Here is a 15848-nt window from a genome sequence, read left to right as displayed (position 1 = left end):
TTTCTGGAAAGATTTTCTGATTTCCACGGGGTTCTGAACGTTTCTTCCTTCAATTTCCAAATTTGTTACTATATTCAACTTTTGTCTCTTCTTCAACTGCCACGCCAGCAGTTTCCCACATTTATTTGCCAATTCGAACGTTTTTTGTTTCATTGACTTAATCTTCCATTCTATTTCCTGATTTATCAGTTTAGAATATTGTGCCTGATGAAGTTTAATTTCTCTCAGAATCGGCTGTGAGGTCGGATTTGCTCTTAGCTTCTTCTCTAATTCTTTTATTTTCTCCAAAATCTTATCTTTCTTCTCATTTTGTTTCCTTTTCTTAATAGCATTCTGTTGTATTAAGAACCCTCTCATCACAGCTTTACTTGTGTCCCAAATTATTCTCTTTTCCACCGTTGTGTTCAAATTTATTTCAAAATAGTCTTTCAAAACTTTTTGGGCCTTTTTAGTAATCTCCTGATCTCTGAATAAGTTGTCATTCATCTTCCATCGAAAGGAGCCGGTTGGTAACAATGTCAAATCCATTTTCAAAGCGTTATGGTCGGAGCAGGTCTTTGGGCAGATTTCCACTTTTCTGACCTTAGGTGCCAGACCTCTAGTAATCCATATTTGGTCGATTCTTGTCCAAGTCAGATGGGCTTCAGAGAAGAATGTTCCTTCCTTTCCCAAGGGGTTTCTCATTCTCCAAATGTCAATCCAGTCCATATTGTCTGTCATTTCAAAAAAGGTCTTTGGTAGTCTGCCATCTTTAGTAACTTTTTGACTTTGCGACTTATCCATGTTAGTTGATACGATCCCGTTCATGTCTCCCATCATAATGATGTTGTCAAAGTCCAGATATGTCATACCTTGGTTTTCGAACAGCTAAGTTCCCGAACATTTTGGCTCCCAAACGTCGCAAACCCAGAAGTGATTGTTCTGGATTGCAAACAATTTTTGGAAGTCAAATATCTAATGGAGCTTCTGACTGGCTGCAGGAGCTTCCTGCAGCCAATCAGAAGCTGTGCTTTGGTTTTCAAATGTTTTGGAAGTCAAACGGACTTCCGGAACGGATTCTGTTCGACTTCCAAGGTACAACGGTAATGAGTCAGAACATAGAACCATCTAACTCAATTCTGTTCATGCTGACAGGCAGCAGTTCTCCAGGTTGTCCATACAGGGCTCTCTCCCAGACATCCCTGGAGATGTTAGGGATTGAAGCTAAGTCCTTCTACATGCAAGGCAGCTGCCCTACCAACTGAGACACATCCCTTAACATTCTGGTTTGTTTTCATGCATTTAGTGGGTTTACTAGGCTGGATGGACAATAGATCAATCAATCAATATACTTCTGTTCACAGAGGCCTTTGGAATAAAATACAATCTCTACTATGCAGAACTTCCATTATACCCAATCCTGCTATAGTCACAAAGGCACACATCCTTTTAAAATTTCACTCCTCTCTCTGTCTCTGCTTCAATCACATCACCTGGGAAGGAGTAATGATGTTGTTAAATATGGGTTTTGCTGAATCATGCAATCAACTAAATGAGAAAAAAATTAAATCCATGCCCTTGAAGGGAAAATGAGTTCAGTAACATTTACAGTACCATTGCCTCGAGCCCTTTTCACCCTTTCTACTAACACATAGCATCTGGAGCCTATATAAATAATTGTCCCTGAGGAAAATGAATGAGCAAAGGTATTGACATTTACATGTGTCACATAAAAGGTCACATTAAAAAAAGAGGTTGGAATAAAGCAGGCATTTTGCTTCACAAGTCCTTATGTTATGCTTTCACAGTCATTCATATTTTTGTGGAGACTCACTTTCCTCATGTAAGAAAAAAAAGGAGGGCTGTATCCATGTATCCATTTGTATGTGGTATTTGGTATCTGCATAAAATAAAAAAGTGTCCCTGATATTTTCAGTTTAATAATGATGATGATGTCCTCCTGTTGTGCAGTTCACAGCTCAGTATGCCGATAACACCAAACTTCATATCTTTTTTTGTCATCCAATTCAGGTTTAAATGTGCGTGTGCTGTAATCAGTAACAGAATGGTTGGAGTCCAATAAATTGAAACTCAGTCCAGACAAAATGTTGGTCTTTCTGGTGGTTGGTTCATCTGCCTTGGACCCATTCCTGGATGGAGTTATGCTCTCATTAAAAGGTCAAGTTCTCAACCTAGATGTATTCATAGTTCCAGCCATATACATCAGAGGCCAAAGTGGATTCCATAGCACAATGCACTGTACATCAGTTGCTACTGATGTAGTATCTGCAGTACCTCCTGGACCCAGCTAGTCTGGCCACTGTTGCCCATGTTCTGATACTTTCCCATCAGGGTTACTGTGGTGTTGCCCCTGTAGACTGTTTGGAAACCCCACATCATTCAAAACAGTGAGACTGATGATTGTAACCAAGCATAGGGAACAACTCACAATTTTTCAAACAGCTGTACTTCTCAAGATCCACTTCAGAACACTGTGGTGAGTGGGAGGTCTGCTTGCACCTCCCATAGAAGTAAGTAGCAGTGCTAATTTTCATAGTCTCACCCCAATGTTCCTTTGAATTCAGGACTTATAAACACGCACAGACCAGACCACTTCTGCCATTTACCCAAGCACCACTAATTGTTCATTAAGTCCCTGTCTTCCCATGCCTTAGTTAAATAATTCATTAATGTCCATTTGCCATTCACTCATACGGAATCATTTCTGCAGACCACAAGTAACCTTTTTGCAGCTTAGTTAAAATTATCATGTCAGATTCAGCTCATTAGTGGCAGGAATAGGGTGCAATGACTGCTGATGCATTAATTGCAAGCCAGATCACTGCTCTGGCATTGCTGGAATGCAAATGTCAGAGCAGGGATGAAGAACTTCAAATGGATGTGTCCAATTAGGCCTTCTAGCTCCTATTAATGGAGAGAGGGTGCAGGTAAGTGGTACACCATGTGCTTTGCATGCCAAAAGTCTCGAGGTCCCATTGTGAGGGTCTCCAATTAAAATGACATCAGGGAGCTGAGCAAGGAAAGACCACCTTCTCTGTCTGACACCTACAGCACCATTGTTTTCAGAGGTCCAAGGGTGGTTGAACTTGGTATGATAGTTTTGTCTGCATCAACAGAAGTATAGTGTCGTGATCAAGGGAAGTAATAGTACTGCTCTATTCTGTACTGGTCAGACCACAACTGGAGTAGTGTGTCCAGATATGGGCAACACAATTTAAGAAGAATACCGACAAGCTGAAACATGATGCAGATAATCAAGGGTCTGGAAACCAAGCATTTTGAGGACCAGTTGAAGGAGCTGGGTATGTTGAGCCTAGAAAAGAGGAGACTGAGAAGAGATATGATAGCCATCTTCAAATATCTAAAGGGCTGTCACATGGAAGATGGAGTAAGCTTGTTCTCCTGCTCTGAAGGGTAGGAAACAAACCAATGGCTTCATGTTACAAGAAAGGAGATTGTGACTAAATATCAGGAAGAACCTTCTGACAGTAAGAGCTGTTCAGCAGTGGAACAGCAGAGGTTGGGTGACCATTTGCCATAGATTTTTAGTTGAGATTCCTGCATTGCAAGGGGTTGGACTACATGACTCTTCCAACTCTACAATTCTATTAACTTGGCTTTGCTCAGGTCCTACCTCCCTTACCACCAAAGGACATTTTTTCTTAAACAACATGCAAAGCATGGCAGTTAGAAAATTGCACAAATGAAGGAGCCAACTTACTAACCAACTACATACCCCTAAGGGGTTCTCAACTTTGTTGGAGTTTTTTTGCTGTTGTTGTTTTTTAAAAATGACCATTTTAAATGTACTCCCTTTTAAAAATAAAACCAGGCAAATATCTTTTATTCACATTACTTTGTAATTCTCTCTCTCTCTCATTCTCTCCTTTATTGATCTCTAGAAAGGAACATGTTTTTTTTTAAGGTTCAAGTACAAAAAGAAAATAATTTCAATGTTTATAAAATAAAATAGTCCCCAGAAAAGCCAATCTGCAGAAAATAAGACACAAAAAGACAGCAGGATTTGTGACACAATTGAAGCAAAATGAAAAGCAAATTACAAAAGAAGCATTTTTAATAGGCATACTTAATTTCCCCCCCTCTGGATGAATAGACTGAAAAGGAGGACAATTGAAGTTTGTCATATAAGAAAAGTATTAGTGTTAAGAATCTTAAGAACATTTAATAACATGGTAACTAGCTTCAGTGGCGTTAAAAACAAATAATAGACTTCTGCAGAGTTATTATGGTCATGCACGCAAACAAACAACAAAATATTAAAGATAGACTCAGATGGAGTTTGATCCTCTGCTATAGAGAGAGCAGTAATTTTGAGAAACATTTTTTAATTTAATTGCCATCCTCAAAATATGCTTTTTAAACTATCCATTAAACTGAAATATGTGCTCCAATGCAAATTCTCCGTCTGTAATTCCTCTAGGTTGATAAATCCTTTAATTGAGTACTAGTATGTGTGCCAGCAATTGACCTCTTCATCTGAAAGCAACTTATAAGAGACGCTTTGGAAACGCTAGCATCATCAATTTGAGTACAAAATTATCCTATTTACAGAGAAATGTGTTCATCTAGTAAACAGCAATAACAAGAACAAAACAAAAGGAGCATAGTGGGGAAATGGAGAAGCAAAAGCACTTTTGGTGCTTCTCCTGCTGCCAAAGAAACAGCTCAAATGGAAATGTTAACTTGTCTCGCTAAGTGCAGCATATGCAGTTCAAAGAAGCGTCCCCCCCCCCCCCGAAAAGTATAAAAGCTACATATATTCCAGAAGCTGGAAAATATGCTCCAGGAGATCACTTAGAGCAGGAGCAGGACACCTCAGGCCTAGGGGCTGAGTGCAGCCCTCCAAGTGTCTCTATCTGGCCCTCAGGACTCTCCACAGCCACAAACCACAGCCACCAGCACTGCTTTGTGGTTTGGCCTGGCTCAGTTGTGTCTTCGAACTTAGATAGTGCTTCTTACTTGTCTGGAGGGAGAACAGAGACACTGGCAGAGGAAGAGGAGTGCGGGGGGAGCGCACCGCCCCCAGCAGCGTGATCCGGGCAGGGTGCCATCGTGGCTGTCCCCCGCCCGTGTTGGGGGACAGATGAGAACTCAACTCGCTTGTTTGGAGGAGGAGGAATGCTGCCTAAGACCCCAAGAACACCATTCCCTCCGTCAAACATGGAGGGGGACATATTATGCTTTGGGGGTGTTTTTCTGCTAAGGGGACAGGACACCTTCACCACATTGAAGGACGATGACAGGACCCTGTATTGTCAAATCTTGGGTGAGCACCTCCTTCCCTCAGCTAGGGCATTGAAAATGGGTATTCCAGCATGACAATGACCCAAAACACACAGCCAAGGCAACAAAGGAGTGGCTCAAGAAGAAGCACATTAAGGTCCTGGAGTGGCCTAGCCAGTCTCCAGACCTTAATCCCATCAAAAATCTGTGGAGGGAGCTGAAGGTTTGAGTAGCTACACATCAGCCTTAAAATCTTACTGATATGGAGAAGATCTGCAAAGAGGAGTGGGACAAAATACCTCCTGAGATGTATGCAAACCTGGTGGCCACCTACGAGAAACGTCTGACCTCTGTAATTGCCAACAAGGGCTTTGCCACCAAGTACTAAGTCATCTTTTGCAAAGGGATCAAATACTTATTTCACTCATTATAATGCACATCAATCTCTCACTTTTGTCTTCTGGGTTTCTGGGGGTTTTCCTGTTGTTATTATGTCTCTCGCAGCTACAATAAACCTACCATTAAAATTATGGACTGGTCATTTCTTCGTCGGAGGGCAAACAAGCAAATTTAGAAGGGGATCAAATACTTTTCCCCCTCACTGTATAGCCAAGAGAAGATGGTGAGCATCTGTGGACGCTTCCTCCAACCAAAATGGTGCTCTACGTATATGAAAGTAACCTGCAGAAAGAGACTCTGTTCAGCGTAGAGTCTTACTTGAACTGAAGACTCCCTAAATGGGACAGGGCAATCCAAAGAGGGCAATGGAGGAGGAACCCAGGGTGGAGGAACCACCAAACCCAAAGTCCTTGTCCTGGCAGGGTGGAAGTTTTTGGGAGGGGCATTCCCCCATTTAGTTTCGTTCCAGTTAAGGCCAATGAAAAGAGATGTATAGAAGTGCCAGGGCTGGTGTACTTCTCCCCCAAATCCAGAGTTATAGGGAGGGGGACGGAATTCATTGACGCACCTTGGAGTGCCTCCAGGTTTCCTTCTCCACTGTCTGAGCTCTGACAGAGGGTCAGCTGCAAAGAGGTTGTTGGTTATTTCACAGATTAGTTGGGCTGCAGAAGGCGTGCTGGGGAGACCACACATTCAAGAAACACAAAAGTAACTTTTGCTTGGTTTAATAACAAAAAATAAAACTCCTTTTACACTAAATTACATTATATCAATAAGTAAGACCCATCCACCAGGGTACTGAGAGAGCTACATGATGCTCTATATATACTATAAAGATAAAGGGACCCCTGACCATTACGTCCAGTCGTGGCCGACTCTGGGGTTGCGGCGCTCATCTCACTTTATTGGCCGAGGGAGCCAGTGTACAGCTTTGGGGTCATGTGGTCAGCATGACTAAGCTGCTTCTGGAGAACCAGAGCAGCACACGGAAACACTGTTTACCTTCCCGCTGGAGCAGTACCTATTTATCTACTTGCACTTTGACGTGCTTTCGAACTGCTAGGTTGGCAGGAGCAGGGACCGAGCAACGGGAGCTCACCCTGTCACGGAGATTCGAACCGCCGTCCTTCTGATCAGCAAGTCCTAGGCTCTGTGGTTTAACCCACAGTGCCACCCATGTTCCTTTATATATATACTACACCCAACAGCTTAATTAACATAACTTAACAGCACCTGCTGTACTGCTTCACAGCTGTAAAACCAGGTCATGTTATTTGCTCTGTCCCTTAAAGACATACACATCTTGTGAAACAACAATAAAACCTAAAATTTAAAGAAACCATTCAACAGAGGTACCCTCTGTGAGTAGCCCTCCTGCTCCTTCCCAGGGACCAAAGAATTATTTATCTATCCACCGCTCAAAAATCATTCTCAACTCTGGCAATGTTTTTTTTTAAAAAAATGAATGTATGTTCTTGCTGAAGTCCAAGGCAAGAATACCATCTTGCTTGTCACAATGAGTGAAAAGACACAGTTTCAGTTTATATCTTTACAAATTATTAACTGCAAATTATTAAAAGCCAAATTATTAACTGCATTGTAATCAGAGTGATTGCTTCCCACCTATTTTGTCAGCTGAACATGCACCCCATAAGGTTTTTTTCTTCTATGCCTTCTCTTGCCTTCCCGATGGAGTCTCTTTTCAACTATTTTAACGGCAAGGTTTTAAGGGACAGAGACCTTGAATATATCAACCAGCTCACCTGTTGCTTGATTCTCACCGGGGGTCAAATCCTTGGTGAGGGATCCTCCTCCAGGATCCCTTTAGTGGGATGCCCCATTGGTCTGATCAAGGCAGAACAGAGCAGGACTATTGCTTCCCTTGATTGGGATACTATACTTCTCTTGATGCAGCCTAGAACAGCATTGGCTTTTCTGCTGCTGCATCACACTGTTGACACATGTTACATTTGTGGTCTACAAAGACCACTAGATCCTTTTCACATGTACTACTGGCAAGCCAGGTGTTCCCCATCTTATAGTTGCACAACTGGTTCTTCCTGCCTAAGTGCAGAACAATTTGGCAATAACACCATCTGGATATTCCATTAAAAAAATGAGTGAACAAAGGTGGCAATTCCAGAGAAGAGGGTTAGTGTAGGAGTAGGCAATGCTTGTTTGTTGTGTTTGTTTGTTTGTGAGTCCTGCTTAGCAGTGTAATACTTTTCTCTGTGCTTCTTTGTGTTAAACTAGGATATGGGAATCACATGTTAAAAGCCCTGCTCATTTCTGAAGTTCACAGGGTGATTCCAGGCCAGTCACCAATTTGAGCTGAAGTTGGGAGGAATACAATAGTAGTAATAGCTCTAGATGAAAAATTGGATTTCCTGACTGTAGATAATAACATCCTGAACCCTGCTGCTCCCACAATTAGTTGATATCTTGATGCATATCCTTGTAAAAAGGAGCACACTAATAAAACTAATAAATTATTCCCCCATCAAATATGTGGGAAGGAAGTACAGGAAGTGAGTCATCTTATGTATTGTAAAGAATTGCTGCCCTACAACATCAGCACACATTATCACCTCATTTCTTTATAACATCATAATTGCTTGAATGCTGCTGTCCACTTCCGCCTGTGTACCAGCTATTATCAAACATTAACAGCTCATCTCCTCTGCTTGCTGTTGATTTCCTATATCCCTATATCCCCTACTTCCAAGAAAATCAATATGAGATGTAGGTTTAAAAGCAGGATTTGAAAATATCTTAGTCGTCATCATGCTGCCTGCAGAAAACAGGAGGCCAAGGAGTTACATAGAAATGAACCAGAGAAAGGAAGGGGTCGTGTAGTGGGAATTATTGTGACTCCATATGAGTAAGTTTTAGTGAACTTCATACTGTGGGTACTTAGAATAACAAGAGTGTTAGATTTTCCACTGAATCTCTTATTATTTTTAACTAGGGGTGGTGCTCCTGTTTGCAAGCCCCTCTACCATTCCCCCCATATTAACTCCTTAGCACTTCCTTTTCCCAACCCATGCAAGCAACTACTAAGCACATCTTCCTAACCCCATTTCTGAAGCCGCTTCCCTCTATTCCTCAACCCAGCTTTGCAACCCTATTTCCACTTTCACACCCATGTCTATGTCCCCTTCCTCCATTTGTGGAACTCCTCCCTTTCATACAAACCACCCGCATGATAGCTTCCTTCATGTTTCTCCTCTCATACGTTACAACTACCAAGGTCCCTTTTCACTGTCTGCCCAGTTATGAAGCCACCATCCATTCCCCTTCTTCAGACCCTGTCATGCTCTAGCTTTAACCTTCAAATCCAATTCCATTTTGCTGCCTGAGGCGGCTGCTTCACCCCACTCCATGTGTGGGTCAGTTCTGTATTCCTGTCTCTGATTTCTGTTTTCTCCCTAGGCACAGATTCAATGAAAGCTCTTGCTAAAATAGTTCATTTAATATTTTCCCGAGTTATCCTACTGGCTGCTTGTTTTCTTGCAGGTTCATATTGCCTTTGGTGATTAAGGAAAGATGTTTTTACTTCTGTTCATTTGGTGAATCTCAGCAATATTATGCATCCCTGTCCATAAGATCAGTTGTTGTTTTCACAGCACAAATGGTTGTGTTTATTATTATTGACTTAGATAACAATGTTCTCACTGCTGGCGGAATCTTGCATTATTCTTATTCTTCTTACACCTAAGCATTACACGTAGAGCAGTGTATCATGAATTGTAGAAAGCAAGGTTCTGATGCAATTATGAGACTTGTAGCAAAATGTAAGAGCTTGGGATATATTAAATGTTACACATGTGCTACAGGCTCAAGATGTGATGCTATTTTGGTATTTCCGGATATTCTCTTGGAATGAATTAAAGTCCTTGCTGCTTATGAACTGGAGATACAGAAGGAGGTAGTGAAGTGCATTTGAATTCATGTAGTTTATTTATTGGGGACATTCTGAATCTTCTTCCAGCATTTTTGTGGTCAACTGATGGTTCATTAAAGCTGTTCAGCTAACCTTGTTGTTAAATAGTGCTCTGTGGCTTGTAGATGGGAGGCAGATTTAAAATTGAGATTTTAAGCAGAAGAGACAAAGAGAAGCAATGAGAATTAACTCTGACGGTTAGAAAGTGAAATTGAAAAGGCAGGGAAATGAAACATAAAAAGGAAATCTAAAATCTCAGTGGAGTGCACTGTTCCCTGGGCTTTCAGAACACTGGTAAACCAAGCACCTAAGCACTCTCCAGATGGGAGGGAACTTCATTAATCTTTTGTGGCAAGTTACTTAGGAGAAGCAAATTTGTAAGCCTGATAACCTGTATATTTCACACAACTGAAGGCCAGATAGAAATTATTGCCACTTACATTTCAATCAGTAAATTGGTATGAGGGAGCAAAACACTGAATTAACTTTCAGAATCTACCTTCATATACTCACAGTGAAAAAATAAACGTAGATACACCTTTTTAAATACTGGAATCTATTTGCATTGTTACACTATCAGTTTCTTTAGTTTTTAATCTACAGATAATTTTTCACTTTCCTACAGAAATGATTGGCTTTGCATTACTTTTCACCACATTCAAAGACATTTCTTGCTTATGTTTTGGTGTAAAATGCTTCTTATGTTATATTGTGCTGCTACCTCTGGTCTAATCAACAAAGCACTCAGATACCAGCAGTCCTTTCCCATTATCAAGGTTTGGTCTTGCTCGCTGAGCATTTATAAAGGAGCTCAAATTATTTTAAATTAGTCACCACAGTCTACCACAACTCAATCTGTGGCACCTTTCTCACATTCCAGTGTGTACACAGACTTAGAGCAGCACCATCCATTATCATTGCTATGGCACACACTGGCTTTACACCTGGTATTCTGCAAAAAAACCACACCCAACAACACCCCACATATCTTGTGAACATCTCATGTGGAGTGTACACACATCTTTAAACACCAGTCAAAACACATCTGGGGAATCTTTATGTTTATTATCAGCACACATTGTGTGATCAATGACTATCAGTGGCTACTAGCCAATGGCAACATTATACCTCAGAGTTAGTCTATCTCTGAATACCCATTGCTTGGAATAGCAAGTGAAGAGAGTGCTGTTGTACTCATGTCCTACTTGTGGGCTTCCCCTGGGTATGTGGTTGGCCACTGTGAGAACACATTGCTGGACTGGATTGACCTTTTGCCTGGTCCAGCAGGGCTCTTCTTATGTGTCAGATGCATCAAAGACTGCTGTGATATGTGGTAATGAGTGGGCCTGCATTCTGTTACAAGTTACATGGACATTTCCCTCACATTTTTTCCCCAATATGTGACTGGAAGTATCCCACAGTGATCTGCAGGGATGAAGAGAAACTGTATGATTGAAAAAGAAAATACTTTAGGGGTACTCTCGTTTTTACTCAAGAAAATCACCATTTTATAGTTGAAATTGGGGAAAATACCACAGAACCACATTCCACACTGCTTCACACATTAAACGCTCACTTCTGTCTGAGACTCAGATAACACTGTGACAGTAAATGAGGCCACCATCAGGGGTAGCAACAGAACTGATGATTCACCGTGCTAGAGAAGAAACATTTTTTTCTCCTGTTAGATTCAAAAAATGTTTAGGGGTGTGCGTACCCCAGTGTCCCCCCAGAAAAAAACCCACTGGTGGTAGTAAAATTCATAGCCTACCTTTGTCTATGACACTGCAGGCAGTTAACAACTGGAGGAGCAAGTCAGATATTAGGACAACCAAAGCTTACAGCAACACACTGGAGCTCATGAAGACCTGTTGTGCTTCAGCAAGCCTGGAATAGAAACAGAAGTCCTTACACTCTCCTTCAATAGCCAACCAGGTGTGGGGGGAGCTAGACAGTATTAAAAGGCTTAGGCAGAGGTTTTAACATTTGTTTCAGTGGTTCACCACAAGGGGCAGATACACCCAAAGAAAGATGGGGAAGTAAGTTAAGATGACACCTGGGACACCACCTCCTCTTCACAGGGCCAACAGGCACCATCTACCCTGTAGGAGAAGAGAGGGAAGGAGAGAGGCAAAGACCTCAGGGTCATCTCCAGTCAGACTGTCTGCCAGCCCACCAAGCCAAGTTAAGATTTTATACAATTTGGTGTATAAAATGGAAGCCACCATGGGTGCCTTGGCAGAAAACTCTTATACATACAGGCAATAAATAAATAATAGACCATCTGCCCTTTGCAGGTAATGCTTATACACTGAACAAAGATCACCCACAACTTCATTTTTTAACATCTGCTGGTTTCCTACATACCCTTAATATTAGCAAATCGGCATATGTCACAACACACAGATCCACACCTCAGCTGATTATAGGCCTTGAAGGGCACAGTTCCATACAAACACTGCATCCTTTGCAAGGTTACACTAGACATAAAATAAAGTCCTCGGTCTATGTAAACAAATTACAAAAAAGTGTCTGACAGGACGCATTAAAATAGGATTAATTCAGTAAGCAGAAAATGTAAAGGACTTCCATTCCAATCTCTAATAATCCCTTCTGCATACTCCTGTTTGCAACTCTGGTAATACAAGATACGGCTCTTCTGTGGCTGCCCTGCCCTGCCTTCCCCAAATCTACCTTCAGCTTATCAGCCAGGCAGGGTTCTGTTGTATTACAGCATGGATGCCTCAGAGGCAACATTCTGCAGTCTTGTGTCTGGGAATCATACCATCGAGTGTTATCCTTGAAAGCTCAGAGACTAATAGCTATACTGGTGTCCTTGCAGAAAGTGCTGGGCCAGAGGAACATTTTTAAAGGAATTAACCACAGTACGTAATGAAAGCAGGCAACAAAAGACTCCTTTAAGACTAGTGTGGCAAAGTTACACCTGTCATCTTTTAACTGGGCAACTCAACGGCAGGGATTTCTGGATGACACTGATTACCTCAGAAGCCCTTTCAACCTACTTTTGAGTCTGATTTCAGGAAAGTGGCAGCCTTGGTAAATGACCTTCATCAGCATCTGAAGAGTGGAGTGGGTTCCCCATTGACTGGACCTCTCAACAATTTTCAATATAACTGCCCCCATTATTCTCCTGGGTTGCCTAGTGGGAATAGGGGTGCAGGAGGCACTGTCCTGCAGTGGTTCTCGCCATTCCTGGATGGCAAGCTCCAGAAGGTAGCACTGTTCTTCTTGATGGCTTTTGATTTAAGGGTTCCACAAAGTTTCTTTTTCTCTCCCATCCTGTTCAACAGCATACATGAGGTTTAAGAATTGTGTTCTTGGATGTTTTCCTGGACAATCTGATGATGGCTGTGGCCAGGAATCATTTTGTCTTCCTACTGTCCCTGATGATGGCTGTGGCCAGGAGTCATTTTGTCTTCCTACTGTCCCTGTTGAGTTTTACCTGAAGGTGTCTAAACTGGCCATTTAGATGCCTTGGTTACAAATTAAATCAGACTATTATTTATATCATGCTCTTTGTAGGATTGCTTTTGAAAAGAGTTTGGAAACGTCAGCTGGAGCAACATCAGTGTCTAATCAACTGTTTTTGACCAAGGTATTAGGTTGGTAGCTTCACAACAGCAGTTTGTGCTTGGTCAACCTAATCGATGGTTTATGCTGGGGAATGAATAGAGTGGTGAATACAAACCACCACTTTTTGATTAACACTTTGAAACATCTTCACTACTATAAAGCAAATAATAGCGCTGTCTTGTTTCCTTGGGATTGAAAATATATATATATATATATATATATATATATATATATATATATATATATATATATATATTTGCTTTCGTAGATTTTCACGGGTACAGGAATGCAGGTTTTGGTGTCCTCGGGTGTCTTCCCGTGTAAAAGTTGGGGTGTCTAGGCGACGTTTCGACGAGGTCTCACTCGTCATCTTCAGGCTGGTGCTTTCGGCTTCTTGTTACTGGAACAGAGCAGGATCTCAGTGTTTGAGTTCCTATAAATACTGTTGAGGGGGTGTGGTGTATAGCCTCCAATGTTCTGGGCAGAGAGGAAGTTCCCAGGCTAGTGTGCCTTTTCTTCTTTTGTTCCTTAATTACTTGAGGGATATCTTGAGTGATTTCTTGAGTGATATCCTGAGTACCACTTAGGTGGGTCATTAGGTGTGGATTAGTTGCTAAAGTCTTTGTGTCTTGACCTCTTGAACTTTGTGAAGAGTTTTTCTGAGAAGATGGCTGTACTGCACTTAGTTGTGCTCTGGCTTGGCTTCGTGTATAGGGGCGAGCTGTGGTTTTGTGGCCTGTGTCAGCCAGATCTGTGTAGGGATTGCAGGGGGGTGCAGCATCCGGAGGTGCCACCATGGTTTGGCTACTGGATGGTGTCTGTAATTTGTCTGTGGAGAGGGTCTGGGTTTGGGTCTGGTGTGGTTGATTGGTGATAGCGTTCTGTGTGCCTCTGGATCTGGTGTCAGTTTTTGTGGGGAGGGCTAATTTCCTCACACATCTCAACAGCCTACACCCCAAAATACAATTCACTATGGAAATAGAAGCCAACAACCAACTTCCCTTCCTTGACGTCCTAATCTACAAAAAACCTGATGGCTCCCTAGGACACACTATCTACCGGAAAAAACCACACACCAACCGCTACTTACATGCACAATCACACCACCACCCTGCACAAATAAACTCCGTAGCCAAGACTCTCATCTCCAGAACCAAACGCCTGGCTGACAAAGACCACTTGACAACTGAGTTACAGAATCTCTCAAATGTGTTAATTGCCAATGGATACCAGCAAAACAGGGTTACGAAGCTAATCCAAAAAGAAACACCCCCCAAAAACCAAGACACAGAAGAAAACAATGGCATGGCCCTCCTTCCTTATATCAAGGGCACTACAGATAAAATTAGCAAAATCCTCCATAAACACAATATCAAAACAGCCTTTTGCACCAACCAAAAAATAGCCAATATCCTCAGAAACCCCAAGGATAAAATCCAGTTGGAAAACCAAGGGGTCTATGAAATACCCTGCAAAGTCTGCCCAGCCACGTACATTGGACAAACAAACAGACGAATAAATGCACGTATCGCAGAACACAAGAATGCCGTCAAAAAAGAAGAAAAAACTTCCTCTCTTTTCCAACACATGAAAGAAACAGGACACGAAATTAATTTTGCAGATTCCAAATTGCTCTTTAACATGGAACATCACCACAAGAGAATAATCATGGAAGCCATCGAGATAGAGAAACACCCTCACAACATGAACAAGCGTGACGACACATCCCGCTTGCCAGACATCTGGAAATTAGCCCTCCCCACAAAAACTGACACCAGATCCAGAGGCACACAGAACGCTATCACCAATCAACCACACCAGACCCAAACCCAGACCCTCTCCACAGACAAATTACAGACACCATCCAGTAGCCAAACCATGGTGGCACCTCCGGATGCTGCACCCCCCTGCAATCCCTACACAGATCTGGCTGACACAGGCCACAAAACCACAGCTCGCCCCTATACACGAAGCCAAGCCAGAGCACAACTAAGTGCAGTACAGCCACCTTCTCAGAAAAACTCTTCACAAAGTTCAAGAGGTCAAGACACAAAGACTTTAGCAACTAATCCACACCTAATGACCCACCTAAGTGGTACTCAGGATATCACTCAAGAAATCACTCAAGATATCCCTCAAGTAATTAAGGAACAAAAGAAGAAAAGGCACACTAGCCTGGGAACTTCCTCTCTGCCCAGAACATTGGAGGCTATACACCACACCCCCTCAACAGTATTTATAGGAACTCAAACACTGAGATCCTGCTCTGTTCCAGCAACAAGAAGCCGAAAGCACCAGCCTGAAGATGACGAGTGAGACCTCGTCGAAACGTCGCCTAGACACCCCAACTTTTACACGGGAAGACACCCGAGGACACCAAAACCTGCATTCCTGTACCCGTGAAAATCTACGAAAGCATATATATATATATATATATATATATATATATATATATATATACACACATACACATACATACCGGTATATATATATATATATATATATATATATATGCGCTAGTGCTTGATGTGTGGTTTTCATCCTCTTGACCCTCAATCTCTCTGCTCTTGACGGCACAATGTCAATGCTGTTTCCAGTGATGAACATCAAGGAGAACACAGGACACTTAAGGATTTGTATTATTTTTTCATGTCCACATTTTCATATA

General features: G+C 41.9%; 1 protein-coding gene across 1 annotated transcript in view; it reads left to right on the top strand.

Moving 5' to 3' along the window:
* LOC309363104 (uncharacterized protein) overlaps positions 1–15585 on the top strand; it is a 148924-nt gene extending 133339 nt beyond the window's left edge. The window contains exon 2 of the mRNA XM_081899165.1: positions 14101–15585. Within this exon, the coding sequence (XP_081755291.1) occupies positions 14101–15496 (1396 nt within the window). The 3' untranslated portion in view covers positions 15497–15585. The remainder of the gene's footprint in view (positions 1–14100) is intronic.
* Positions 15586–15848: the final 263 nt, after the last annotated feature.

Source organism: Podarcis melisellensis, assembly GCF_964234715.1.
Source record: "Podarcis melisellensis genome assembly, chromosome: 2".
In the NCBI taxonomy this organism is placed as follows: Eukaryota; Metazoa; Chordata; class Lepidosauria; order Squamata; family Lacertidae; genus Podarcis; species Podarcis melisellensis.
Note: the sequence above shows the minus strand (reverse complement) of the source record. Positions and strands in the feature narration are given on the sequence as shown.